The sequence below is a fragment of the Lithobates pipiens genome, unplaced genomic scaffold (assembly GCF_037356315.1).
Source record: "Lithobates pipiens isolate NorthernLeopardFrog02 unplaced genomic scaffold, aLitPip1_a1.2 Scaffold_13, whole genome shotgun sequence".
Lineage (NCBI taxonomy): Eukaryota > Metazoa > Chordata > Amphibia > Anura > Ranidae > Lithobates > Lithobates pipiens.
In genome coordinates, this window is record NW_027507718.1 from 289,548,477 (window position 1) to 289,575,563 (window position 27,087).

The 27,087-nt window shown below is 41.5% G+C and overlaps 1 protein-coding gene and 1 long non-coding RNA gene across 4 annotated transcripts in view; one reads left to right on the plus strand and one right to left on the minus strand.

Annotated features, from left to right (window-relative positions):
- LOC143974931 (uncharacterized) overlaps positions 1 to 21,011 on the minus strand; it is a 57,334-nt gene extending 36,323 nt beyond the window's left edge. Inside the window, exons 1-2 of the long non-coding RNA XR_013272299.1 lie at positions 20,928 to 21,011; positions 3,700 to 3,756 (exon numbers count right to left, since the gene is read on the minus strand). This is a non-coding gene — a long non-coding RNA (uncharacterized LOC143974931). The remainder of the gene's footprint in view (positions 1 to 3,699; positions 3,757 to 20,927) is intronic.
- Positions 1 to 27,087, plus strand: part of ANK2 (ankyrin 2) — a 749,119-nt gene that overhangs the window by 288,480 nt on the left and 433,552 nt on the right. Inside the window, exon 1 of one of the 3 annotated variants that reach the window (XM_077476760.1) lies at positions 25,818 to 26,099. The exons of the other annotated variants lie outside the window; for them this stretch is intronic. Coding sequence (XP_077332886.1) covers positions 26,016 to 26,099 — 84 coding nt within the window. The 5' untranslated portion in view covers positions 25,818 to 26,015. Of the gene's footprint in view, positions 1 to 25,817; positions 26,100 to 27,087 lie in introns of those variants that run through there. 3 annotated transcript variants of the gene reach the window in all.

The following is a 27,087-nucleotide window of genomic DNA, read 5'->3' on the forward strand; positions in this document are numbered from 1 at the left end:
CCCTGGCAGTTCCACAGCTGGTGTCAATAGTTTTTATTTATTTATTATTTTTTACCATTTTATTTTATTTATTTTTTATAATATTCGTTTTTTTAAATTTTTCCATTTTTTTAGGAGCCCCATTGGAGAGCTTTGGTGAGATATCAGTGGTCTGAACGTACCTCTGAAGTTTCACCTCAATCTCTTTCTCTGCTGCACAGAATGAGTGGGCAGGAATACCTCTGTATAAAGCTTCCCATTCATTCACAAACTGAAGTATAGTAACCAAAGTTGACTATGCTTCCGTTATACATGAGTCAGTAATCAGTACCAATCACTGACATGTTTACTGATGCCTTTGCCACTGTCCATCCTGACACATCCCCCACAGCATCTGGGGGGAGAAAGGAGGAGGGAACCCAGCAGAGCTGTGGGGGATGAGGGGGGCTGGGAGAGAGCACAGGGGCAGCATATAGCTGGATAGGAGCCGCGTTAGGGTGACAACCTATAAAGGAAAAAATCCCCTCCATGTTTTTCCTGTAGCCGCTGAATGCCTGCAGGAGTGAGAGGAGGAGAAGCAGCATTCAGCAGCAGCAGGAGGAACATGAAGGGAATTGGTTCCTCTATATGCCATCTCCACCACCCCTCCTATCCAGGTATACAGTGAAGTTGCACTGTTCCCCTGAAGGATGGGGCCAGGTTGCTGCGGCAGCCCATCCATTAGGGGCGCACGAACACCGTCCCTCCCTATCCATGCGTCCGGCCCTCTGATCTACTGTCAGGGTGCTGGACGCATGTATTCCAATGGCGGGGGGGGGGGGGTTTCTGACGCACGTGATTAGAGCCAGAGGCTCTAATAGGCTTCAAAAAAGGATGTGCTTGGGGGTGCAGGGCACTGTGCCCCGATCCCACCCAACTCTGTGACAATAGCGAATGAATATTCGCTATCACCACACTGATCCTCCTCCCAGTCAACCAGAAAGCGGGTCTTGAGACCCTTCACCCGATTGGCTGAAAGGACAGGCTATCCTATTGGACGCCTAAGAGGAGGAGGGAGGAGCCGCATGGCGGAAGCTGCCATGATGCAGAAGTAGGGAAGAGAACACAGTAGCCACTGCCCGCCACCCGTAGGAGTGTGCTGCCCTCCGCCCGTAGGAGCCTGCAACCCAGCCGCTGCCCACTGCCTGTAGGAGCCTGTCACCCGGTCGCAACCTAGAAAACCATCAGGCCACCATTGCTGGGTTATAATTGTGATCCCTCTAGTTATGCCCCTGTTCCAGCCCCTCCTTAAGGAGTTTCTCTTGAACCCAAAAATGCTGTTATCTAGATAGGAGAAATTTGAATGCAAACACAAACATAAATTGTATTTGTTAATGTTTTCCAGAACCAGATCAGAATAGTGTCAATTTGTAAATAATTGACTGGCCTTATCATAGTTAATATATTATATAAAACACAATTACTATAAACCAATCTATTGGAAAAATGTAGAAGGAGATTTTAGCTTAAGGCTCCATGCGCACTGAAACTCATAAACTGAAGTTTTTGGGAGTTAGGGCATTTTTTAACAGCCCATAAATTCCCTCTATGTTATCCTATGTGTCCATGCACACATGAATGTTTTTGGATGTTTATCAGAAATGGAGTTTACGGGCTGTTTTCTGAATGCCATAAACCACGTTCATGAGTTGTTTTTCTGACCACAAAAAATGCCAATCACTCTTAAACGCTGATGAACATCAATAAACGCTCGCCAGTGTTATTTAACGATTTTGATCCACTGAAAAAAAAAATCGAAAAAAAAACCCCGCTAAAATATGCTAACGCAAAAACGCTAACAAATGCTAATAAACGATATTGCAAAAACATTAAAAAACATTTAAAGACTCGCTGCAAAGCTACTGGCATTTTTATAATGTTATTTAAATGTCCAGCGTGCATGGAGCCTAAAAGTTTGTGTCAGGAACAATGCATATTTTTTTCGAACTGAAATATTTATAGAATATAATGTACATTATTTTTTTTGTACTCGAAAAGAAAACGTTTTTGCATCATTGCATATGTGCCGCGCTATATCCAAAAACAGATACCTCTTGCCCTGCTTATCTCAAATATAATAGATTACTGTTGCCTGTGGCTCTCAAGTTTCTGAGAAACTACAGCTACTTATCCTTCTTTAATAACAAGTTGTTGTGAGAGAAGCTATAGAAAAACTGATTTTAAAGGGACTAAAATACAAAGTCTTTGTTGACAGTATAAACAGCATGTCAGATGAGAGTTCCTGCTGCTGGCAATAGCTCACCAGCAACATGATCGCTTACTGACCACTTTTTCCAATGGAGTTGCTTCATTACTAGTTGGAACAGCAAGATTTCACTCCCTCTTTAGCAAGAGAAATTCTGCAACGTTCAAGGACCGCAAAGGAGCAATTCGATTAGGGGAGGTCAGGGCTGTGCCACCCGGGAGACCAATTAAGGCAGCAATTATGAAGGCATTAAAGAGGGGTGGAGGAGGCAATGAGGCCAGAGTGCCCATACCAGGCACTCTGTCCTCAGTGTAAGTCAGTAACACTGAGCTTGGAATAACCACAGGCTCATTGTTACTGAGCTCCCTGACTGGTCACTGCAGCTGTTACACAAGCAGACCCAGACTATATCTTTTAGTCTCTTTGGTGACACAGCGCCTGTTAGTGGTGCAGTTTCAGCACAGTAGCTGGGCAGGAAGTGATGCTGACCCTGCACTTTTAGGAGGTTCAGCACTGAGCCAACTGTCTGTGTGTGTGTGTGTGTGTGTGTGTGTGTTGGCATGCACACACACACACACACTTGCTTAAGGTGGCCATCTTTGCCACACAGGGAGGTGTGAAAAAAGTGATCACATTTCCTCTGTTCTCAGGTACCTAAGAGGTGGCGGAGGAGAAACAGTAACACACTAAGCTTCCCAGTAAAAGGCTGGGGAGGGGGGGGGGTGGGTGTGGGGTGGTGTTGGGCGTGTCAAGGCAAATCTGATCATTGGAGGAGAGTACACTGAGTTCCCAGCACAGCAAGAGAACTGACCACAGTGTGCTCTCCTGCTTAGTGTGGTCAGTTTTTAAGCAGGGGGACTGGCACTGGCGGGACCACCAGGGATATCACACAAAGGAAGCAATACAAAGAGAGCATTATATTTTCTCATATAAGGTCATGGTACAACAGGCACATATTAGGAATATGAAATTTTGGGGTAACAAGTGCTTTAACGCGTTTATCTGCTCTCTTTTTAATGGCTAAACATTTATTTTTTTCAAATCAATTACCCAACCCTCTCAGAGCCTGCAGGAATTTAATACCACAGCCATATTCAGAAATGGGCAATTGCTGTAGTTTTCCTAAATTTATACACTCTCCAAGCATATTTCTAAATACAAAGTTGAATATCATATAGGCAAACTGTCCTAATGTTTAAAAGATTTGTTACTCTGTTCAGCCAGCGTTGTGATCTAGGAACTTCTGTCAGGCTTAGCAAAGGAACACGTTGCCAACCTTCATTCTAATATGCAGAGAAAAGCAAAACCCCCTTGGTGAGTGGGACTTTAAAAGTGACCAAAAACAATGAGTATTGTAAAAAAAAGTTTTATTACAAAAATAGTATATTCAATAAAAGAAAACTTTGGTCATAGAAGACAAAAGTATACAGTAGCATTTATATGGATTACAGACACATACAGGCTTTCTGACGAACCTGATGTTTCCAGCTTGATGCCCATCTTCAGGATTTTTAACAAACAGAGCCATGTGTCTATTAAAGAAGCATATATATCAGTAAAGAAAAACATTATACAAACAATATATATATATATATATATATATATATACATCAAAAAATGAAAAAACGGAAATCACACAGAATAGGCAGCATAGGTCACGTATCAGAGATTTTCATTAACCCATACAAATGTAAGAGATAGGTAGGTCTCATAAAACAGAGAAGTTAAATAACATATCCCAGTGAAGGTCCAAAAATGGCCCCCAGCAAAAAATCAGATTGGATAATCTGAAATGAAAAAACAGGGTATGGTACTATATTATCAATAGGATTGTATTGGGATTTTGGGTATGTGAGGCACACTCAGCATACATACCTAAATGGAAAGCATAAAACAAAAAAAGAGATGTCAACCAGAACAGGAAAAATACATTTGATCCTGCAGATCTTGGATTTTCTTCTTTTCATTCTAATATGAGTGCTGCAGTAGAGGGGATTACAGGAAGCTATGAACAAATAATATCCTGCCATCAGAAACGTGCTTTCCTACACATATCTTTCAATTGTTTCTGTCTTACAGATACTAATTTTGGATACTAAGGCTGACCTCAAGCCCATCTTTTCCTGCTCCTCACTTTTTGTCAGTAGGGACGCCCCTCACAATAGGGTAGGAAAATTGGGTGGGCCTGAGCATGACCTCGGGAACCAGGAAGTCAGTATTTATATAATAGATGCATTGAAATAAATTCATACACTTTACAATACATAACAATAAAAATCATGCGGTTGTGTATTGTATTCTAGTGCATTTAAAAATATATATATACACGCCTTTTGATATAAAATACATAAAACAGAAAAATAGCCTAAGTCTCAGCCAGCTTGAGTTTTATCAATATCCCCCAGTCCACTAATTTTGCATATCACATTCATTACCAATTGGCAGCATGGCATATACTGTAGAGCAGGGATATGTAATTAGCAGACCTCCAGCTGTTGCAGAACTACAAGTCTCATGAGGCATAGCAAGACTCTGACAGCCACAAGCATGACACCCAGAGGCAGAGGCATGATGGGACTTGTAGTTTTGCAACAGCTGGAGGTCCGCTAATTGCATATCCCTACTGTAGAGCATAAGATCCTCCATTGCATCATGAGAGTTCTTTCCTAATAAAGACCTTGCCGAGGAGAAGAGGCAGCCTCAAAACCTAAAAATGATACTTGTACCTGGTAAAGACTTTAGGAAAGCACTTAAAGAATTTTTGCTTTTTTTAAACTAGTAGTACATTTTTATAACTTATTATTGGGTCATGTTATCCGGCTCTTTTAAATGCAAAAATCCTTTAAGCTGGCCATACATTGAACCAGGGAAACATCTGATTTTGTGTGTAACATGAGGAACCACTTTTGTTTTTTTGTATATTTTCACCTGACAGACTAAAACACAAATGCAGTTAATGCCTTCCTTACCCCATGTCACTAAGAAGACAAGACAGAGGTTTAAGCCAATAATAAAACAAAACAGTGCTTACAGTGGGCAAAAGTGCTCATTGTTATCTCCTTGTGTAGCCTTAGTAAGGTTTTCAGCTAAGAACTGTATCAGAACTGTATATTGGAACTATTGAACTTTGGGATGCATTGGCACCTTATAAATTATTACAAATTACAGGTTGTTCAACAATTGCATTATAGTCTTCTACGGTTTCCTTGTGTATTTAAAAAAAAAATCTGTAATAGTTTTTCTTTATATGTCTATAAAGTACCACTTTATATCACTTTTTCATTATCAGTATAAATATGCTTTTAATATAAGGTCCTTCCATAATACTGTGTTTGAAGAGCATGCTGAACTTTCAAACAAAAAAGTTAAAAATCAAGATGGGTCCTGCCTATGATAGGAGAAATGGGTGTTTCCTCTAACTTCGCTTCTTTCACATGGAACCAGTCCGCTCGATCAACAGGGGGTCAGTGAGAAGATGCCCTGTTCAAGTAGAGTCAAATAGGATGGACGTCAGTTTTTCACATCTGTGTCTGGTGGACCAATGATACCTCCACAGGTGGATGGATTTAAACTGTGTGTCCGTTTACATCACGCTACCTCTAATCCATCATGCTTAGGTCCGGAAAAGGATGCAGTCCTTTTCTGTTTTCTTCCCTGGACCTGGACAGACATGGAGGTAGGCAGGAGTAAATTAACATAAGTCTGTTTACGTCCCCCTGTCCATAGAGCTGCTTTGCGTTTCCGATCAGGTCCGCCTGACAGGCAGACCTGATCAGAAAGCTCTCAATGTTTTAGTCATTTACATAACTAATCAGTATATAAAACATATAGGGAATGTTATAGATTCATTCTTTTTATATAAGTTTAGTAAAAAAAAATCAATAAACAGATATATGGGTGTTTGGATGTATCCTGTAACTGATTCTGAAGATTTACTGCCAGTTTATGCCTAAATGTAAGTTCAAACTGTAGTTCATTTAACTGCTAATCCAAGAGCTTTAATTATTTTTAACTCAGTCATAGAAACCTATACTTTAATGGCATGTGGGTTGTGACAGTTCACAATCAGCCCACCTCGAGCTGTAAGAAATTCAAGCTGCGGTACTTATAATGTGTAAGGAGCACTCGCTGTGTACAATTTGCTTGTTAAAACACTTAACACCCACTGATGGCTGTGTATTGTCTAACATTAAGTACAGTGTAGGCACAGATATGGTGTTTCTTTGGAAGTGAAGTGATAGAACATGATAAAAATCTAGATACCTGCAAAGCCTAATAATACAGTAAAGGTTTACATATTGCATGACATCTCTCTACTGTATGAGGTCTTTGCAAAACTAAAGGGCCTATTCACAGAAAAAGGAGTAACAGAGAAGTTACTGCCCTTAGTGGCTGAAGAAAGCGATATAATACTAATTACTATTATTATATCATGTATGTATTAATTTGTCTAGTCCCTATAGATTAGTTAGTCTATTAAAACTCTGAGAGCATGCTACTGTTAATATCACAATAATACAAAGTTAGCTATGAAACCAAACACACGGTTTAAGATTAATCAAATCTCATTTATTTCCCAAGGAAATAAGAAAGCTTATATAAGGTATTATTAGAAATTACAAGAATACATAGCATACAATCAGAACACAATACAAGGGTATACTTAGCACGTCCTACTGGCTATCCTCGTGATGGAATAAGAGGGAGCTCTGTTTGAAACATTCCCTTTTGACAAACACACCTGAAACACACCGCATCCCATTGCCTGCCCAACTTTGCTTGTGGACGAATCACAGTGTCTCTGGGGCGTCTCCTACACCAGTTTAATTTCTGACCGTCTTGCCATCATTGGCTTCTGGGGGGCAGTGTCTGTCTATAAATTGCAATTAATCCGACTGGGGTCAAATCTTGGGGTTTGATCTCCAGTGCCCCACCTCCATTATCTCTGTCAGTTAGGTTCTTCTTTGAAGCTTGCTTGAATCAGGGATTCTCATAGACAGATCGGAGTCAGCATTGTCATGCAGAGTAGCTCTCATAGATAGATTCGAGCCTCTAGTCTCATGTAAAATAGAGGTTTAACTGGCTACATTCCAACCGGGGGACGGCATCCTGTTCTCCAGGACACTGTAAAACTCAATCAAGCTGATTATTTGGGAGTGAGAGCCGATGTATGGATCCCAAAAATATTACATGCGTTCATATTGAATCCAACAGTGGCCAATCAGGAATCTGTTGCCATTAAAGCTGATTTTCAGCTTTTAGTAAAGTCTGAACAGTTTATATAGACCAGGGATCTCCAAACTACGGCCCTCCAGCTGTTGCAGAACTACACATCCCATGAGGAATTGTAAAACTTTGACATTGACAGACATGACTACTTGACTAGGCATGATAGGAATTGTAGTTCCTAAGGGCCATAGTTTGGAGACCCCTGGTTTAGACCAAGCTGCATCAAACTGTTTCCTTCACTAACAAATTTAATGGCTGTGTGTGATATATAAACTGTATGTAGGTATGCCTTAGCTACTTACAGTATACAAGGCAGTGCTCTGGCATTGGGACGTTAACGTCCCGTCCCACTCCCAGAACAGTATAGCTGCTCAGGCATTCAAAGGGATCGTTGTATTCTAAATGGTTGAGGCAGAATGGTGGGTGGATGTCATGATCTCTGATTCAGCCAATCAGAAGAAACGTTGTATTAATTTATTTATAGAATACAAAGATTCTTTTAAATTTTAAATTTCTGAGCAGCATTCTGCCAAACTTAAATTTGGTTTTAGGAGTGGGTTGTGAACTATGTACAATGTATACAGTACACAGTCACTGCATGTGAAGGTAATAGTTTGTTTGGACCAGCTAAACTTCACTAAAAGCTGGATATCAGCTTTAAGGCCTCTTGCACACTGCTGCTTAAACATGCAGCATTTTCAGGCGCTTTCTTTTTTATACTGATGATGTAAATGCAGCCCATTGTTTTCAATGTACCTGTACACACACAAGTGCATAAACATGAGCTGCGTATAGACAGTAAAAAATAAAAAAAATACAGAAAGTTGCATTTCCGGTCAGTATTTTACAGACGTATATGTACAGTACTAATTTGAAGAGATTAGAATTGTATTTTGGGAACTAAAATTTTAATTACGTGTGTACGCGCAAATACATGTTTGCAAGCAATGCAGTGTTCTGTCAGGAATACTGATGTTCAAGCATCCATACTATATGCAAGTACCCTAATATCACTTACAATGTGGTGCTTCTTTCATATTTATAAAAAGGCCCCTACATGAAAAGATACTATGGTCTTCTAAGCCTTGGATATTTTCTAAAGCTGTTTGATGGGCAAATATAATTAAAAATTATGGGTAAGGAATCAACCCCCAAGAATTACATCAAATCTAGAACAGATTTTTGTAGAGATTATGTTCAGTAAAAATTCAAAACATTTTCTTGGCTGTCCCTCCTCTCCCCTGACACCCGGAGCCAGTCACATGATCAGACTGGAGCGCTCTTACAATAGGTAAGTATACACATCTTTTCTTTACGGGGTAGTTAATATAGGGGTCTGAGCCGGTTTAATATTTAGATCTGACCTCCAATTTACATTTCTTACCCTTGCCCTTCAAAGTCATGAAATGTTTTTTAAGGGTCTGTTTAATTGTCTACCACCAAGTTTATAGATGTGATACTCTGCTCTTTTGTAGTCATTGATTTGCTTATTTGTATTTGTTTTATGAACATTTTATTTATGTAGCCTTTTTATTTTAATCTTTTGTTTGTTTTTTGTAATCGTAGAAGTAGGAACATATATTAACCCTATGTGTGCCATTTAGATTGTATCCAACTGGCTTGACCCTTTCCTCCTTGTGCAAAAAGTTTATCTTAGATATAAGCTAACCTACAGCACTTGTCCTTTCATAAGGGAATATTCTCCCCTACATCAACCCTAGTGTTGACGCCTTTTCTTCAATAGTAAAATTTAAAAGACCACTATTTATACCAGTTATGTAACATTTTTACATATAGGTGCAAGAGCAAGGTGTGCCAGTTTATTAAGTTTAAAAGTTTTTTTTACTTTAATGCATTCTGTGCATTAAGGTAAAAAAAAAACATCCCACTATCATCTTAGCAGTCCCGCCCTAAAACTTTACTTGGCTCCTTGTCACCTCTCTAACACTGGCTCCAGCTCCAGTGTTGCCACCCCTCACTTTCTGGTTTCATAGGAGAAGCAAAAAGCCATAGGCTCCTGCTGCCTGCAGTCATACTCTTGCTAGGTGGGGTTGGGAATTAATAGCACCGTGGGCTTCTATAAATGCTCAGAGCTAGACATAGGATCTGACGAGAATGTGCACCCAGCTTGAGGAGGCTCTGGAAGGAGGGTAGGAGCCTACGGGGCTGGTAGGGACTGTGGGAAAATAAGGGGACAAAAAATCCATGCAGTATCTTTGCACTGAGCAGTTGTTACCTTTTTTATTTTTTTTAATTTGACTTTAATGTTAAATTATTCCCAATGTGTGAATATTAATCTGAAAGCATCAAATTCAGAAAGCAATTGTAAAGCATGTAAAGGAAATCACCACTGAAAGGAAAATAGAAAAAAGTAGGTAAAGCTAAATGCCCAAGGCATTTATTTCAAGTTGTTTATTTTTCTTCAGTTTTCTTTTGATTCAGGTACTTACACTAGTGACATTTAGAAATACATTTAAAAATGATTACATAACAGTGTTTTAATATCCTCCTGGAGTTCAGCTTTAAAGAATATTTTATCAAACTAAGCAGGCTTTCAGAGAGCTTTTTTGAAGCATGCTAGATGGATTATGGTTTTTTACCTAACTGTATGTTTTATTAGGAACAGAAAAATAAAAATCTGACGCACACCATTTGTTCCTTTCTTAAAATCATGTAGCTCCCCAGTCGTGTATCTAATGCTGCTATTTTTTTTTTATTTTTTTTTAGCTTAAATCTGGTTTTATTGAAATTTTAGCATTAAACAGGTTCTAAAGAGTGAATGGGAATTAAGAATGTAACAGGGAGCTAGCGCACTAAACCTTTAATATTTAAAGAAATGTATCAAACTTTAGAAGTTGATATCACATTTTTTGATACAAAATGTTCCCTACAGAGTTCAATGACTGCTACGTGGACAAACTAGGAGGCAAAGCTTGAAAAAGGTTCTTGCAAACATTTTTGTTTCAAGTAATTTTTTTTCATTTTAACTTAGAAAGATATAGAACAATGTGACTATGCAGATGAAGGCATTAGAGCGTAATGTGGGAGATACAATATTTCTTGGGTTAACACAGAATGGTGTAGACAGTTGCATGGCTTACATCCAGGGCTCAAGTCCTGTGGGAACGCACGGGAACGGGGTTCCTGTACTTTCTCCACAACAGGAACTCAGTTCCCGTTAGCAGCCACGTCCTGCAAGACTGAAGTATGCGAGCTGTATGGCAGGTGCTACACCAGCAGCTGCCGACACAGCTCGCAATAGTAAGTGCCGCACTCCTGACCATTCAGGCATTACTAGTAGGGGGCCCCATGACAGCTTCCGCTTCGATATAATCACAGCTAGCTGATGGGTAGATCAAGTCCCTGCTGCTGGTAAGAGATTGTATTTAGTCAGATCTCTTGTGATGCGCTCCTCCTCGCCGACCCCTCCTGATTTCCTGTCTCCTCATCTCCCCCCCCCCCCCAGTCTCCTGTATACTTGCTCTGTGTGCCCTGCTGAATCCCCCCCTCCTCTATCTTCAATGCCATATGATGAGAGAACCCAGAGGAGGAGCACAGCTATTCTGCTCACAGGACATGCAGGGAGAGAGGTGAGCTGAGGGAGGAACATCAGTTTGGGGGGGGGGGGGGTAAGCTGAGCACAATACCTAGCAAAGTTTAATGCCAGGAGGGAAGTTTATGTGGAAATATGTGAAGGGTTGGAATAGCAGCGAGTGTGTGTTGGAGCCCTGCAGAGTTTGCAGCCCCCCAAGCTAACATACATCTCCTAAGCAGGAACACATCACTATCTCCCCAAGCATTCTGTCCAGATAATGTGCAGTTCATTTATGACCTTTCCGTTTAACCCTGTGTTATCCAAACTCTGTTCAATGAAAAGTGTAAAGTCACCACATAATCAATCTATATACAAAATAAAATTCCACAATAAAGATCAGAACATGATGTTCACATTTGCATGGAAGCACGATTGAATGCTGATTATTCAGAGAATTACCGTATTTATGTTTATTGAGGATAGTTCTTTTTATGTACTAACAGTTACGCTTCATACACACAATACGAAAATTGGATGAAAAATACCACTTTTGAAGCGTTCGTGTATATGAGCGTATCTTTTTTTTTTTTTTTTGGTGGGCGAATGGATCTTGGGTGGGAGTTCCCATACTTTTTTCCCCAGGACTTGACCCCTGCTTACATCCCTAAAGGTAACAACCACATGTGGCTGGAGATAAGGTGTAGTGGTTCTATATGGGTATCTTCTAGTCTGAGAGTGTTCAAGCTGCTTGAGGAATATAAAAAAATAAAAGGGGAAGAATTGTGCCATGATTAGGGAGTTCAGGAGGTGACCTGGGAATGGATTTGGGATGGTTGGATGGAGCTTGGGTGCCAAGTTGAGGGCTTTTTTGTCAGAGATAATCTAGTTAACAATTTAAGAGAGGGTATGTGTTTGGATGATTAGGCAGGGGGTTGTAACGGGTAGATCAGAAATGAGGTTGAGGAGCCACAGGAACTCTTCCCAACATTAACCTAACAGGGATGAAGGTAAGTAGGGAGAGGAAGACTTGGAAGAAATGGGTGTAGATCAGCTATTTGATTGTCTTAAGGTGATTGTAAAGGCTTCAGGTTTTTTACCCTACTGAATTATTAGCATTAAGTTAAAAAACTTTTTCTGTGCAGCTCCCCCAAATACTAACCTGAGCCTAATTTCAGTGCAGCACTGTGCCCGAGAGTATCTCTGCTCTCTCTCCCTCCTCACTGGACTCAGCATGCACAGTGGGATTCATTCACTCCTGCTGCTGTTTACCAAATCCAGTAACGAGGGAGCCCAGAATGGTAAGTATGATATTTGTTTAATTTTTTTTAATCATTTATTTTATTTAGCTGAAAAAGTGTGCCAAGCAGAACCTAGAATAGGATGCAGTAATCATCTTTACCACTATATAGACCCATCTTAGTTTTCATTCAGTGCCAAGTTGAACCAATTAGTGCAATTAGTTTTCAGCCTTGTGCTGGAATTGCATGAATCAAGATTATGTAATTATGGGAAGGAGCCATGTTTTCTGATGTCACATACAGCACAGACTGAAGCTGAGTACAAATCTGCAAAAGAGATAGTTACAGTATATTGTCACATCATCTTTTGTTACCTGGTCTTAGGTGCTGAAAGTCCAGTTCAATTACAGACAGGCATGTACTGGCCATCGGGACTACCGGGAGTTTCCCAGTGGGCTGATGGCTCAGTGGGCCACTCTGTGGTGAAGGGGGCTGGTGATGGGGCACTCTGATGTAAGGGGGCTGCTGATGGCACACTCTGATGTAAGGGGGTGCTGATGGAACACTCTGATGTAAGGGGGCTGGTGATGGGACACTTTGATGTAAGGGGGCTGGTGATGGGACACTCTGATGTAAGGGGGCTGGTGATGGGACACTCTGATGTAAGGGGGCTGGTGATGGGACACTCTGATGTAAGGGTGCTGGTGATGGGACACTCTGATGTAAGGGGGCTGGTGATGGGACACTCTGATGTAAGGAGGTGCTGATGGGACACTCTGATGTAAGGGGGCTGCTGATGGGACACTCTGATGTAAGGGGGCCGGTGATGGGACACTCTGATGTAAGGTGGTGCTGATGGGACACTTTGTTGTAAGTGGCTGGTGATGGGACACTCAAAATGTAAGTGGGCCGGTCTGGATGAAGTCCAGGGCCAAATTTCTGTCCCAGTCCAGCCCTGATTACAGATTTACTTTGTTTAACTGCTTCAGCCCTAGAAGATTTTACCCCCATCCTGACCAGAGCACTTTTTGCAATTCAGCAATGCGTCGCTTTAACTGACAATTGCGCGGTCGTGCGATATTGTACCCAAACAAAATTGATGTCCTTTTTTTCCCCACAAATAGAGCTTTCTTTTGGTGGTATTTTTTTTTTTTTTTTTTAATTAATTTTTATTGAAAATTTTCAACACATTAATAACATACAAACATACCAAACGGTCCCAAAAAAAACCCCCAGGACCCCCCCCACCCTTCCCACCCTCTCCCTCCCCCCACCCAACAAAACTCCCTCCTGTGCAGCCCTCCATTCCTCCTCTTAAGCTCAGTCTATGATCACTGACAGTACCACACATATAAGAAACACATAGCTTGTACCGTAGCTGAGTATTTGACTACTTGAATTGGGGATGTAAGCCAACCCAAGGGATAGCACCTCCCTGTCCCGCCCCTCACCCGACACTCAAGGAGAACACCACCCACCTAGCGGTTAATTCACAGTATCTGCGGCATCAAGCCAGCACCGCCACACTCTCTCAAATTTGTTAGGGCACCCTCTGCTAAGATAGGTGGCTTTGTATAACGGTAAAGCTTTATTAATTAAACCTTTCCAATAAAAAACCGAAGGAGGTTCGGGTTTCTTCCAACACAGCAGGATAGCTTTGCGTGCATAAAACAGCGCCAGAGAGATCCTGTGCGCCTTACGAGGTGCACCAGTCCGAGCAAACATACCGCAACTGTGACTGGAATCGGCACCGAAAGGACAGATTGCATAACTTGTGTCACTCCCTTTCAGAACTCCTCAATCCGCGGGCACTGCCAGAACACATGGTCAAAGTCAGCTCGGTCAGCTGTGCAGCGCCAGCATCCCCCCGCACCCGTACCGTAAATCCTAGCCAGTCTGGCTGTGGTGTAGTATACTCTATGCAGGATTTTAAACTGGATAAGCTTGTCTCTAGCCGATACTAGGGTCTGAAACGGGTGTCCCCACATGTCGTCCCAATCCTCCCTCCAAAGTCAGGTACTAAAGCACTCCAAACATCCCTACATTTTTGGATAGGCTTCGGCAACATTCTGTACACAACGGAGAGAGGCTTTTTCAGGTCCTCTGTCCGCAGCACATTTTCAAGAGGCGAAGCTCCCAACTGCAGGGCCCCAGGACCGAACTGAGAGAGAAAAGCGTGCCGCAACTGTAGGTATCGAAAAAAATACCAATTTGGAAGATCATGATTCACCTTAAGCTGATCAAACATCAAGAGCTTCCCCCCTCCCACCACATGCTGCAGTTGCTTAATGCCTACCCTGGCCCATATCACCGGATTCGGTATGCCCCCAAAATGTGGCAATTTAGGATTGAACCATAGAGGAGTGTCAGGAGACCAACTCCCTTCTGGCTGTTTCATCAAGGTCTGCGCTTTTTCCCAGGCCTGTATCGTTGCTCGCATAGAGGCCGTCAGAGCTGGTGAAGCCCCTGAACCTCTATACACCAGATAGGACAGGCTCTCATATGAGCCCAAAAGGGCCGCCTCCAGTACATTTGCCGAATCCCCGTCCTCCCGTGTTAGCCACCATCCGGCGACCACCATTTGCCCAGCTAAATAATATTTAAAGAGATCCGGCAATGCTAAGCCACCTTGACCCCATGGCTCCTGCAAAACCCTGAGACTTATGCGGGGGTGCGTAGCGGCCCACAAAAAGGATCCAAAGAGACTATTAAACCTCCGAAAAAATGAGCAAGGAATCCAAATAGGAGAATTACGTAAAAGGTAAAGGAATATAGGCAGAACCTTCATTTTGAGCAGGTTAACCCTACCAATGAGGGACAGCGGCAGATGCTTCCAAGCTTCCAGCTGCCCCTTAACCCTGGCCAGCAAGGGGAGGAGATTCAGAGACATAAAGTCGCCCACTCTTGGTGAAACCTTCACTCCTAAGTATTTAAATTCTTGCACCCAGGCAATGGGAACCCTAGCGGTCGCCGACTCCCGCGCCTCCCCGTCAATAGCCATCACGTTGGATTTCTCCCAGTTGAACCGGAGCCCGGAGAACTCAGCAAATTTGTCAAGCACCCCGAACACCGCCTCCAAAGATGGCCCTGCATCCTTCAAGAAGAGGAGCATGTCATCTGCATAGAGCGCTATACACTCCCTAATACCCCCCACCTCCAGTGCTCCTACCCCAGGTGAGAGCCTCAGGGCTATAGCCAGCGGTTCTATTGCCAATGCAAATAAGAAGGTGGATAGAGGACACCCCTGATGCGTACCCCTGTGAACGCCAAATTGAGGGGAGACTGAATTGGCTATCTTGATACCCGCCTGTGGAGAACTGTAAAGAAAGGAAATCCAGGTCACATAGATCTCCCCAAAGCCCATTCTCCGCAGAACTGTTAACATGTATTGCCAGTCTACTGAATCAAAGGCCTTGGCCATATTCAGGGAAACTACCACTCTAGATCCTTTTTCTGTGTGTTCTATTTGTAGGTGGGTAAACAATCTGCGTAAATTAGTTTCAGTAGATTTCTGCGGAATGAAACCCGTCTGATCTATATCCACCAGAGTCGTGATAACCTGAGAGAGTCTAGTAGCCAGCACCTTCGTTAGAATTTTTAAATCCTGGTTCAGCAGCGCGATCGGTCGATATGACGAACAAGATAGGGGGTCCTTGCCCGGCTTCGGCAGCAAGATCACCTGTGCCTCCAGCAAAGAAGCCGGGAGACACCTGTGTTCCAAGCAGTAATCATATAAGTTTTTAAGTCTGGGCACCAATTCTTCTAAATCCTGTCTATACCACTCGATGCAGAAGCCGTCAGGCCCTGGGGATTTACGGGGAGGGAAGGACCTAATAGCTTTTTCAATTTCTTCCGTCGTTATGTCAGCCTCCAAAAAGTCCCTATCCGCCTCAGACATTCTCGGGATCTGCAGTGATGCTAACAACCCGTCTAACTCCGCTATGTCATAGGTCGGTATGGGCGCATACAAAGTCTTGTAGTATTCCACAAATGTGTCCAGTACGTCCGTCGGAGTTGTCAACAGGTCACCCTGAGTGTTCTTGATAGAGGGAATATTAGTCTGCACCCGTTGCTCAGCCACCAGCATGGCCAACAGTTTACCGTTTCTTTTGGTGGTATTTGATCACTTCTGCGCTTGTTTGTTTTTTGCGCTATAAACAGAAAAACTATTTTGAAAAAAACACATTATTTTTTACTTTCTGCTATAATAAATATCCCCCCCCCAAAAAATAAAAAAAATATAATAAACAATTTTGTAAATATTCTTCTACATATTTTTGGTAAAAAAAAAAATCGCAATAAGCGTATATTGATTGGTTTGTGCAAAAGTTATTGCATCTGCAACATAGGGGATAGTTTTAGGGCATTTTTATTTTTAATTATTTCTTATTTGTAATGGCAACTGCAACATTATGGCGGACACATCAAACAATTTTGACATTGTGTTGGGCCAATTGCCATTTATACAGCGATCAGCGCTATAAAATGCATTGATTACTGTGTAAATGACACTGGCAGTGAAAGGGTTAACCACTAGAGGGGGCAATGAAGGGGTTAAGCGTGTCCTAGGGAGTGATTCTAACTGTGGGGGGATGGGCTTCAAGTCACATGACAGCGATCACCACTCCTGATGTCAGGGAGTGGTGGTCTCTGTCATGTCACAAGCCAGAATGGGGAAATGCCTTGTTTACATAGGCTCTTCCCTGTTCTGAGGCTCCATGACACGATTGCTTGTAGACCGGCAGACATCGAGTCCGCCGGTCCCGCAGGCATGGTCGTGCCTGCTATCCCTGGCTCTTAAAGGGGACTTACAGGTATGCCCATTTGCCCACCGCTGCCATTGTGCCGACGTATATATCGATGTGCAGCAGTCGGCAAGTGGATAATTTCTGAACTGCAAGAAAGATCAGCACCCTGTGACATCTGTTCCAAAATGGTGGATGTTTTCATGCAATGTTTGTATGCAAATAAAATTGTATCATAATTATTATGTCGGTCTGTGAATTGTGTCCATTCACAAGAGCATTGCTTGGGCGCGAGCCTGCCATTGGGGGCACTCGGCAGAGGGGGGGAGGGCCAGGATCACTGTCAGGGTTTCACAAAGAAGAAGACTGGGGGTTTTGTTTGTTATTTTTTATTTATTTATTTATTTCTTTAGAATCACTGTGAGGCCTCATTTACATGAGCAATTACATGTCTGCCCCATACAGGGCCAAGTTTTACAGACACAGGGATGCACAGGTATTGCATGCTTTCATGCTTTCATGTGCCGGCAGTCCCATTGTTGTATGTTAGAACGCAGTGGCTGTATGGACACTGCTCTCAATATGACATCTGTGTTGCCCCTGTGCCCATTTGACAGCTATTAGACTGCTGACATGGGGATGCATGCAACACCTGTGCATCACCATACCGGTAAACATGACCCTGCACAAAAGGGGTGTAATTGTTCCATGTGAATGGGGCCTAAGAGCATAACAAATGCAATTATGGCAGTTTTCTTGTTTGGTTCATCTGGTAGAAGCAAAATGCAATTAATTGATAGGTTTTGAGTTAATTTCCCATATGAGAAATATATATATATATATATATATGTACAGTGGTGTGAAAAAGTGTTTGCCCCCTTCCTCATTTCCTGTTCCTTTGCATGTTTGTCACACTTAAGTGTTTCGGAACATCAAACCAATTTAAACAATAGTCAAGGACAACACAAGTAAACACAAAATGCAATTTGTAAATGAAGGTGTTTATTATTAAAGGTGAAAAAAAATCCAAACCATCATGGCCCTGTGTGAAAAAGTGATTGCCCCCCTTGTTAAAACATACTATAACTGTGGTTGTCCACACCTGAGTTCAATTTCTCTAGCCACACCCAGGCCTGATTATTGCCACACCTGTTCACAATCAAGGCATCACTTAAATAGGAGCTGCTTGACACAGTAAGGTCCACCAGAAGATCCTTAAAAGCTACACATCATGCCGAGACCCAAAGAAATTCAGGAAGAATTGAGAAAGAAAGTAATTGAGATCTATCAGTCTGGAAAGGGTTATAAAGCCATTTCCAAAGCTTTGGGAATCCAGCGAACCACAGTGAGAGCCATTATCCACAAATGGCGAAGACATGGAACAGTGGTGAACCTTCCCAGGAGTGGCCGGCCGCCCAAAATTACCCCAAGAGCGCAGCGACGACTCATCCAAGAGGTCACAAAAGACCCCACAACAACGTCCAAGGAACTGCAGGCCTCACTTGCCTCAGTTAAGGTCAGCGTTCATGCCTCCACCATCAGGAAAAGACTGGACAAAAATGGCCTGCATGGCAGAGTTCCAAGGAGAAAACCACTGCTCAGCAAAAAGAACATCAAAGCTCATCTCAATTTCTCCACAACACATCTTGATGATCCCCAAGACTTTTGGGACAACATTCTATGGACCGATGAGACAAAAGTGGAACTCTTTGGAAGGTGTGTGTCCAAGTATATCTGGCGTAGAAGGAACACTGCATTTCATAAAAAGAACATTATACCAACAGTAAAATATGGTGGTGGTAGTGTGATGGTCTGGGGCTGTTTTGCTGCTTCAGGACCTGGAAGACTTGCCGTGATAAAAGGAACTATGAATTCTGCTGTCTACCAAGAGATCCTGAAGGAGAATGTCCGACCATCTGTTCGTGTACTCAAGCTGAAACGAACTTGGGTTCTGCAGCAGGACAATGATCCTAAACACACCAGCAAGTCCACCACCGAATGGCTGAAGAAAAACAAAATGAAGACTTTGGAGTGGCCTAGCCAAAGTCCTGACCTGAATCCTATTGAGATGTTGTGGTATGACCTTAAAAAGGCCGTTCATGCTCGAAAACCCTCTAATGTAACTGAATTAGGACAATTCTGCAAAGATGAGTGGGCCAAAATTCCTCCAGGACGCTGTAAAAGCCTCATTGCACGTTATCGCAAACGCTTGGTTGCAGTTGTTGCTGCTAAGGGTGGCCCAACCAGTTATTAGGTTTAGGGGGCAATCACTTTTTCACACAGGGCCATGATGGTTTGGATTTTTTTTCACCTTTAATAATAAACACCTTCATTTACAAATTGCATTTTGTGTTTACTTGTGTTGTCCTTGACTATTGTTTAAATTGGTTTGATGTTCCGAAACACTTAAGTGTGACAAACATGCAAAGGAACAGGAAATGAGGAAGGGGGCAAACACTTTTTCACACCACTGTATATGTATATATATATATATATATATATATATATATATATATATATATATATATATATATATACCATATATTATCATTATTATTATTCTTATTGAAATTGTGTGTGTTAATTGTCATATCATTTAGATTGTAAGCTCTAATGAGCAAGGCCCTCTGATTCCTACTGTATTGAATTGTATTGTAACTGTACTGTCTGCCCTCATGTTGTAAAGCGCTGCACAAACCGTTGGCGCTATATAAATCCTGTATAATAATAACAATAATAATGTGCTGCCCTTCAGGTCAGTGTACATGAAATACAACATTCAGGACAGTTATTTCAGTGCACTGCAACACAACATGTTAGTCTGAACAGTTTCTTTTTAGAACAAATTTTCTTCCCATGTATGGGCTTATAGTCTGCACTGGAAAATCACATTATATCATATTTCAATATGTTAACTGCCATCAAAGAGATTTCAGGATTAACAGGTCTATTTTCCATGATCATGCTGCGCCGCTATTTTGTAGTGTTGTGAAAGTATTAGTAATTGATCTCTGCTATTTCACATTTCATAGACTTATGTAAAAAGGAGATTAGTTGCCTAACATTTCTTAATTTCTAAGATTGTTGGCCATTGTTTCCCATTATAGAATATTCCTGCAAGATTAATGCCATGAGGGTAATATTTGAACAGTAACTAAGAAAAACTACTGTATTAGTAAATAGTTTTGTCTTCAGATGACTTTGTTCAATTTCCAAGCAGCAATTTTATTTGCTATTTGCGTTGCTTAGGATTTATCACTGTTACAGTATAACAATGGACCTAATAAAGCAGAAAGAAAAGTGCAAAGTAGTGTAAGCTGTGTCGAACAATCAGATATAATTTTTAAAGCACAACTCAAGTTTTTTCTTAATTTTTTTTTCAAGAAGTGTCCCAGCATAGTAAAAATTTTTAAATCCACATTTGCTGCAATATTCAACTCCTCTCAATGCTCCAGCACCCCTCTGCTTCTAGATTGAGTGATGCTCACTGAGCCTAGCCAGTCATAGACCCACCCCTTGGGGTGGCTTATCAAGTCAACCTGGTTTACAGGAGAATTATGCAGAGAATGATGGTGATATCATACAGTCAACTCTTCTCTTTTTGGTATTGTGGATGGCTGTTTGCTGTTGCAGGGAGAAAAAAAAATCCCTACAGTTAGTCACATCACTTACTGTAATAAAGAATGTCTCACGGTGTGCAGGCAGCTGGATCATTGACAAATATTTACTGATGAATGCCTTCTAGCTCCTGCAGAGGTTAACAGCTTCCAGTCTTCAGGCAGAACAGCAGTAGAATTTGTTCAACAATGGCCAGCTTCCTCCTCCATTGAGAAAAGCTCTTTCATTAATTATACTCCCTGAATTCACAGATAGTGTTACATTCAGTTTAAAGCAGAGTTACACCCATTTAAAAGTCTGTAAGTGTAGCTGCTGACTTTTAATAAACAGACAGTTACCTGTTCCACTTTGTGCACCCACAATGCGGGCACATGAAGCCCCGCTCCTCTCCCCCTTCTCTATGATGGCATTGTAACTGTGGGCTCCCGGAAGTGGCTTCCACTTTAATAAATGAAAGCACATTTGACAATGAGGGGGTGTGTCCCTGTCGGACCATCTGTGCTGCTGTTCTGCCTAAAGACCTGAAACTGTTAACCATTGCAGTGTCAGATGTTCAGAGATAGGAAGAGGACTATCATCCCTACAGTGAAGATTTACTTAGGATCCACAACAGGCGAAAAATCCGATCTTTCAGAACGTGATGACGTAATTTCGTTACGATGGGACTACATTCAGGCTAGTAGCCAATAGCTTTGATGTAGGAATTTGATCTGAGCATGCGTGGCACTTGGTCCGATGAAAATGCTCTACACATGATCGGATTAGGTCCGTCCGGCCCAGTTGGTCGGGAAATATTTCCAACATGTTGGAAAATTGGGTCGGACGGAGATTCGGACGGAATCAGTCCGATGCATACCACACACAGTCGGATTATCTGACGACACGGTCCGATAAGACTCTGCAAGTCACAGTAACCCCTCAGGTGGGAGGACTATTGCACAACATTGTGAAAGAGAACCGCCACTGAAAACCATGGGGTGCACGCCCTGCCACTGCCAGCAGAAAACTAGTAGAACCAAAAAGACAAATGGCTGCACTCCCATTTTCTGCAAAAAGGCTTTATTGATATCCAAAAATCATAAAAAGCAACAAACACAGGCAGGGGAACAAAAAGGTTGATGCGTTTCACACGAGATTCGTGCTTTGTCAAAATCACATGGAAATACAATTGTTGTCTCAATATATTTGGATATTTCAAAGTAAAACACAGATGTAAACAATCTCATAATTGCGCTTGCTGTTTCAAATCCCATCATGCGTAAAACATCATTGATACAATTCAGGTGATGCAAGCTAAATACAAAGTAGCCACAACATAAATAAAATGAAAAAAATTAAAAGACAAAGCATCATTCTGAAAACATTAAATAATACATGAACAAAACTATAAACAAATATAGGTATAGATGTTGCACACCATAACTGTACCAGAACGTGCAGCAGATTTACAGAATGTTTGCAAAGAAAGTTGATCTGGAGTCACACATTGCAGACTTTCTTGCGTAACAAACTTGTGATACCTGGCTCCATCTAACAAGTCTAGCAATAGCTTAGCAAGTCATTTTCAAACTTGCAGCACAATTGCTTGCTTTCTGGGTCATTGCCTTTTGTATCACCCTATGAAACAAGCCTTCATGGGTTCCAGTTATACTTAAGTGTAGTCTTATCACATTAAACATTATCTAAAATGATATCCCATGCCTTCTATTTGAGTATAATTTCTCACTTTTGTTTTGGTTTAGGTTTTTTTTTTTTAAAGTATGTTTTATATGCATAGATTAAATATGACAGCAGTTTACAAAAATGACACTGGTTTCAAATAATAGGTGCCTTACTATTTCTGTGGCTGGCTAGCAGGGTATTCTGGGTACAATAGTTAAAACTTCTCTATATACTAACAATTATTATAGTCTCCTCCTTCATGTTACATTGTTTCAATATTTACATGATGTGATGATGCAATAGAATACTGAAATATGTTTTTTTCCTATGTGGCAGGCGAGAAATGTATTGATTTTTTATTTTTTTTTAAGTAAAATAATTACAGTAAAAATCCAAAGCACTCGTATATCAAAGCAAATTTCCCCATAAGAAATAATGGAAACTCGGATGATTCGTTCCACAACCATTCATTCTTAAGTCTTTGAGTCTATAGTCCATATAAAGATTATAGCAATATAATATGTTGTGTAACTATAAAATGTCCATCCACAAACGACAGGTTCCATCCACAAGGGGATTAGAAGCAAAATCCATCAGGAGCTACAGAGTATAAAAGAGAAGAGAGGCGCCTCTAAGTGTAGCAATATGGTTACATTTAACCACTTCAGCTCCGGAAGGTTTTACCCCTTAATGACCAGTTTTGCGATATGGCACTGTGTTGCTTTAACTCACAAATGCATGGTTGTGCGATCGCGTCATGCTGTACGCAAAACAAATTGATGTCCTTTTTTTCCCCACAAATAGAGCTTTTTTTTGGTGGTATTTAATCAGCGTTTTTTATTTTTTGCACTTTAAAGAAAAAAAGGGCGACAATTTTGAAAAAAAAAAAATATATATATATATTTTTTTACTTTCTGCTAAAAAAAACACATCCAATAAAAAAAAAAAAAAATTTAATAAATCAAATTTCTTCATCAGTTTAGGCCAATTTGTATTCTGCTACATATTTTTGGTAAACTAAAATCTAAAAAAGCATATATTGATTGGTTTGCCCAAAAGTTATAGCATCTACAAACTATGGGATAGATTTATAGGCTTTTAAAAAATAACTGGATGGTGTAATCCATTTAACCATATATATCAAACACATATGATCATGCGATACATAAAGTCAACAAAGTGCATAAGTGAAAAAGTCCATAATTAAATGGTAAATAGTCCATAGACTGACATGTATTACTGATGGTCACTGATTGGCACTGTGGTGGACACTGATTGGCAACATGGTGGGCAATGATTGGCACTGTTTTGGGCACTTATTGCCACTTGTGTGGGCACGGATTGGCACTTTTATTGGTACTGTCTGGTGTTAATGATGGGCACTGACTGGCAGCTGATCTGCACCTCTCATGGGGGCTGTGCTGATAATCAATGTGCTGAATATCAGCACAAACCCCCCCCCCCGACAGGGAGAGCCGCTGATTGGCTCTTCCTGTCAGTGCGAACCGAGGAAAGCTGTTTACCGGCACTTCCTTGTTCACACAATGATCAGCTTTGATCGGTCATAGCTGATCACATGGTAAGGAGTCCCTGTCAGAGGCTCTTACTTACCGCGATCAAAAATGCAGAGTGTCAGCCTGACACACAACACCAGCGATGGCATGTTATCCTGCTGGAGGTCATGTGACACCCATTTAGGATAACAGAACCACTTCCCGGCTTTCAGTCTCCTATAGGCAGGCATCCGATGTAAAGCTGTCCACATAGACCATCCTCCGCACCATCGGCTCTCACCACTGTCAGTCTGCAATCGTGGCCGGGAAATTTAACCTGCAGTAGAGCGATCTAAAAGTGAGGCTTGAACCGCTTGTGGAGCGTGGAAGGGATGGCGTAGATGACGGCGCCGAGACCAGTCTCAGCTTTCCATCGGATGCCTTCATACTTAGATGTGCCTGTTTTAATCATCAACTATGTGAGTTGCTAAATGTTGTACCTTTATTAACCACTTGCAGACTGGCTCATGCCGATATACGACGGCAAAGGGGTTCGTTACCACGAATTGCTGCATGGGTATGTCTGTACCTTTTAAGGGCAATAGCAGGCACGCATGCACGCCAGCAGAGGGGTGCGCACCCGCCACATGCATGGCGGGGAAACCGATGCATGTGGCCGGCCACGCGTGATCGAGTGCACGAGAGCAGGAACAGGGATTTGTGTGTGTAAACACACAAATCCCTGTTCTGTCAGCAGAGAAGAGACATATTGTTTGTTCCTACTAAGTAGGAACAAACGATATGTCTCTTCCTCTAGTTAGTCGTTAGAACACACCTAGGGAACCCCTTGATCGCCCCTAGTGTTAATCCCTTTCCTGCCAGTGACATTTACACAGTAAACAGTGCATTTTTATAGCATTGATCGCTGTATAGATTTCAGTGGTCCCAAAAATGTTTTTAAAAGTATCTGATCTATCCGCCTTAATATCGCAGTACCGCTAAAAATCGCAGATCACCGTCATTACTAGTAAAAAAAATTATAAAAATGCCATAAAATACACTATAACTTTTGCGTAAACCAACCAATATACGCTTATTGCAATTTTTTTACCAAAAATATGTAGAAGAATTTATATTGGCCTGAACTGAGGAAGAAATTTGTTTTTTAAAAACATTTTTGGGGATATTTATTATAGCAAAAAGTAAAAAAATATAGGGGGTTATTAACTAAGGAAAATCCACTTTGTACTTCAAGTGCACTTGGAAGTAAAGTCGCTGTAGATCCGAGGGGGACATGCAAGGAAAATAAAAAACAGCATTTTAGCTTGCACATGATTGGATGATAAAATCAGCAGAGCTTCCACTCATTTCAGATCTACCCCTTAGATTGAGAGCGACTGCACTTCCAAGTGCACTTGCAGTGCAAAGTGGATTTGCCTTTCGTATTTAACCCCCATTGTTTTTTTTTTTTTCAAAATTGATGCTTTTTTTTGTTCATAGCGCAAAAAATAAAACCGCAGAGGTGATCAAATACCAACAAAAAAAAAGCTCTATTTGTGGGAAAAAAAGGACGTCAATTTTGTTTAGGTACAACGTAGCATGACCGCGCAATTGTCAGTTAAAGCGAAGCAGCGCAGTATAGCAAAAAATGGCCTGGTCATTAAGCAGCTAAATCTTCCGGTCTGTAAGTGGTTAAATGTAACCATATTGCTACAATCCGAGGCGCCTCTCTTCTCTTTTATGCTCAGTTGTGACGTGACGCTATTTGTACATCAAGAAATAGGCTGTTTATCAAGTCAACGTTTCTAAAAACATAGTTTCAAAATATTCTCAAACCAAGTCACTCTGAATCCAAGGTTTTACTGTAACTGTAAATTAAAGGTGGCAATTATTTTATACTCAGGAAAGTATTGTAACAAAAAAAGAAATAAATCTGGCAGTGGTTTTATATTGAAGAAGACCAGAGATAGATCACTAGTGGCTTTATTTGCACCAACAGGGAATACAATGTAAGCATCTGTAAGTGTGTTCAGACCTTGGCGTTGCATTCGCAGCTCCTTTGTGAAAGGAGCAGATCCTGATGGTAATTGGTTGAATCAGATTTAACAATGCAAGCAGATAAACATTTGTGGCAGCCGCTGCCATGGCAACGTCACACTGCTTCTCCTCCTATTCCCCCCTCCCCGGTCTCCATTCTAGTCAGCGACACTGTGGTCCGTGCTGTGAAGAGGCTTTCATGGCATAGCTCTATACTGAGGAAACTCTTTTAAAATGATGAACGAAGAGAGTACTCCGAAAACAGATGGAGGGGAACGACATAACGGGACCAACACGAGGAGGAAGAGACCTAAAAAGGTGAGACGTGGATGAGGGAGAGTCGGAGGCATGCTTCCTGGGGATGCAGGCTGCTCTATTAGGCGTGTCTGTGTCGGGGAGAAGACGCTGCTTTCTCCGGGGGCACCGAAGATTAGGGATGCGGGGATGGAGCTGTGCTCATGTTACATGGTGAAATCAGAGGAGCTGAGTAGTGCTGTTAGTAGCTCCGCAAGAGTCTGTGTACAGCGCAGGTTAATTGGGAGCTTTCAACTCCTTGCTGAGAACCGAAGGTCTAGTTTGCTATTTTTATCTTCTCTTTGTGGCACTGATTATGTGCAGTGCTGTTTTGTGGTCGCAAATAATCAGAGAGACCAACGTGCTTTTCTCAGTGCAATATTGTGACAGGTCTGACGATGCACCCAGGAGAACTGTTGTTGATGTCTGGTCAGAGGAGAAAGGGAGTGTACACGCAGACATCACTGGGCAATTAAGGCGCTAATAAATCCGACCGGTCACACGTCATTATTACCTGGGAAATGACCAATGCTATTCCATCCTTCAAATTGGCTAGGTAAACAAATACAATATACCATGGCCACACCCAGCCATTTACTCTGTGTCTGAGATCTTCACATATTGATAGCATGGCAGTGATGACATTCAAATATATAGGTGATGGGTCAATGGTATGTTTTACATCAATTACATAGGCAAATTGTATAGATTTCTAGATTTCTGGATTCATATTGTACGGTTCTGTACATCAAGTTTGTGATATTTTGATTGCAAAACAAGTCATTTCTTGGTATTTACTATAGGGGTATCTGTTATTATTTTTATTACAATGTATATCCATCAGTTATAAAGTGTCAATTTCTAATACCATAAAGGTAATCAGAGAGCAGACAGATATCAAACCATGTGAATGTACCACCAGGTCATCATCATTTGAGTGATATATTTATCAACAGCCACGTTTAGTCTCTGTAAGTGACTTCTACGAGTTCAAAATTTCCTGTTTGCATGT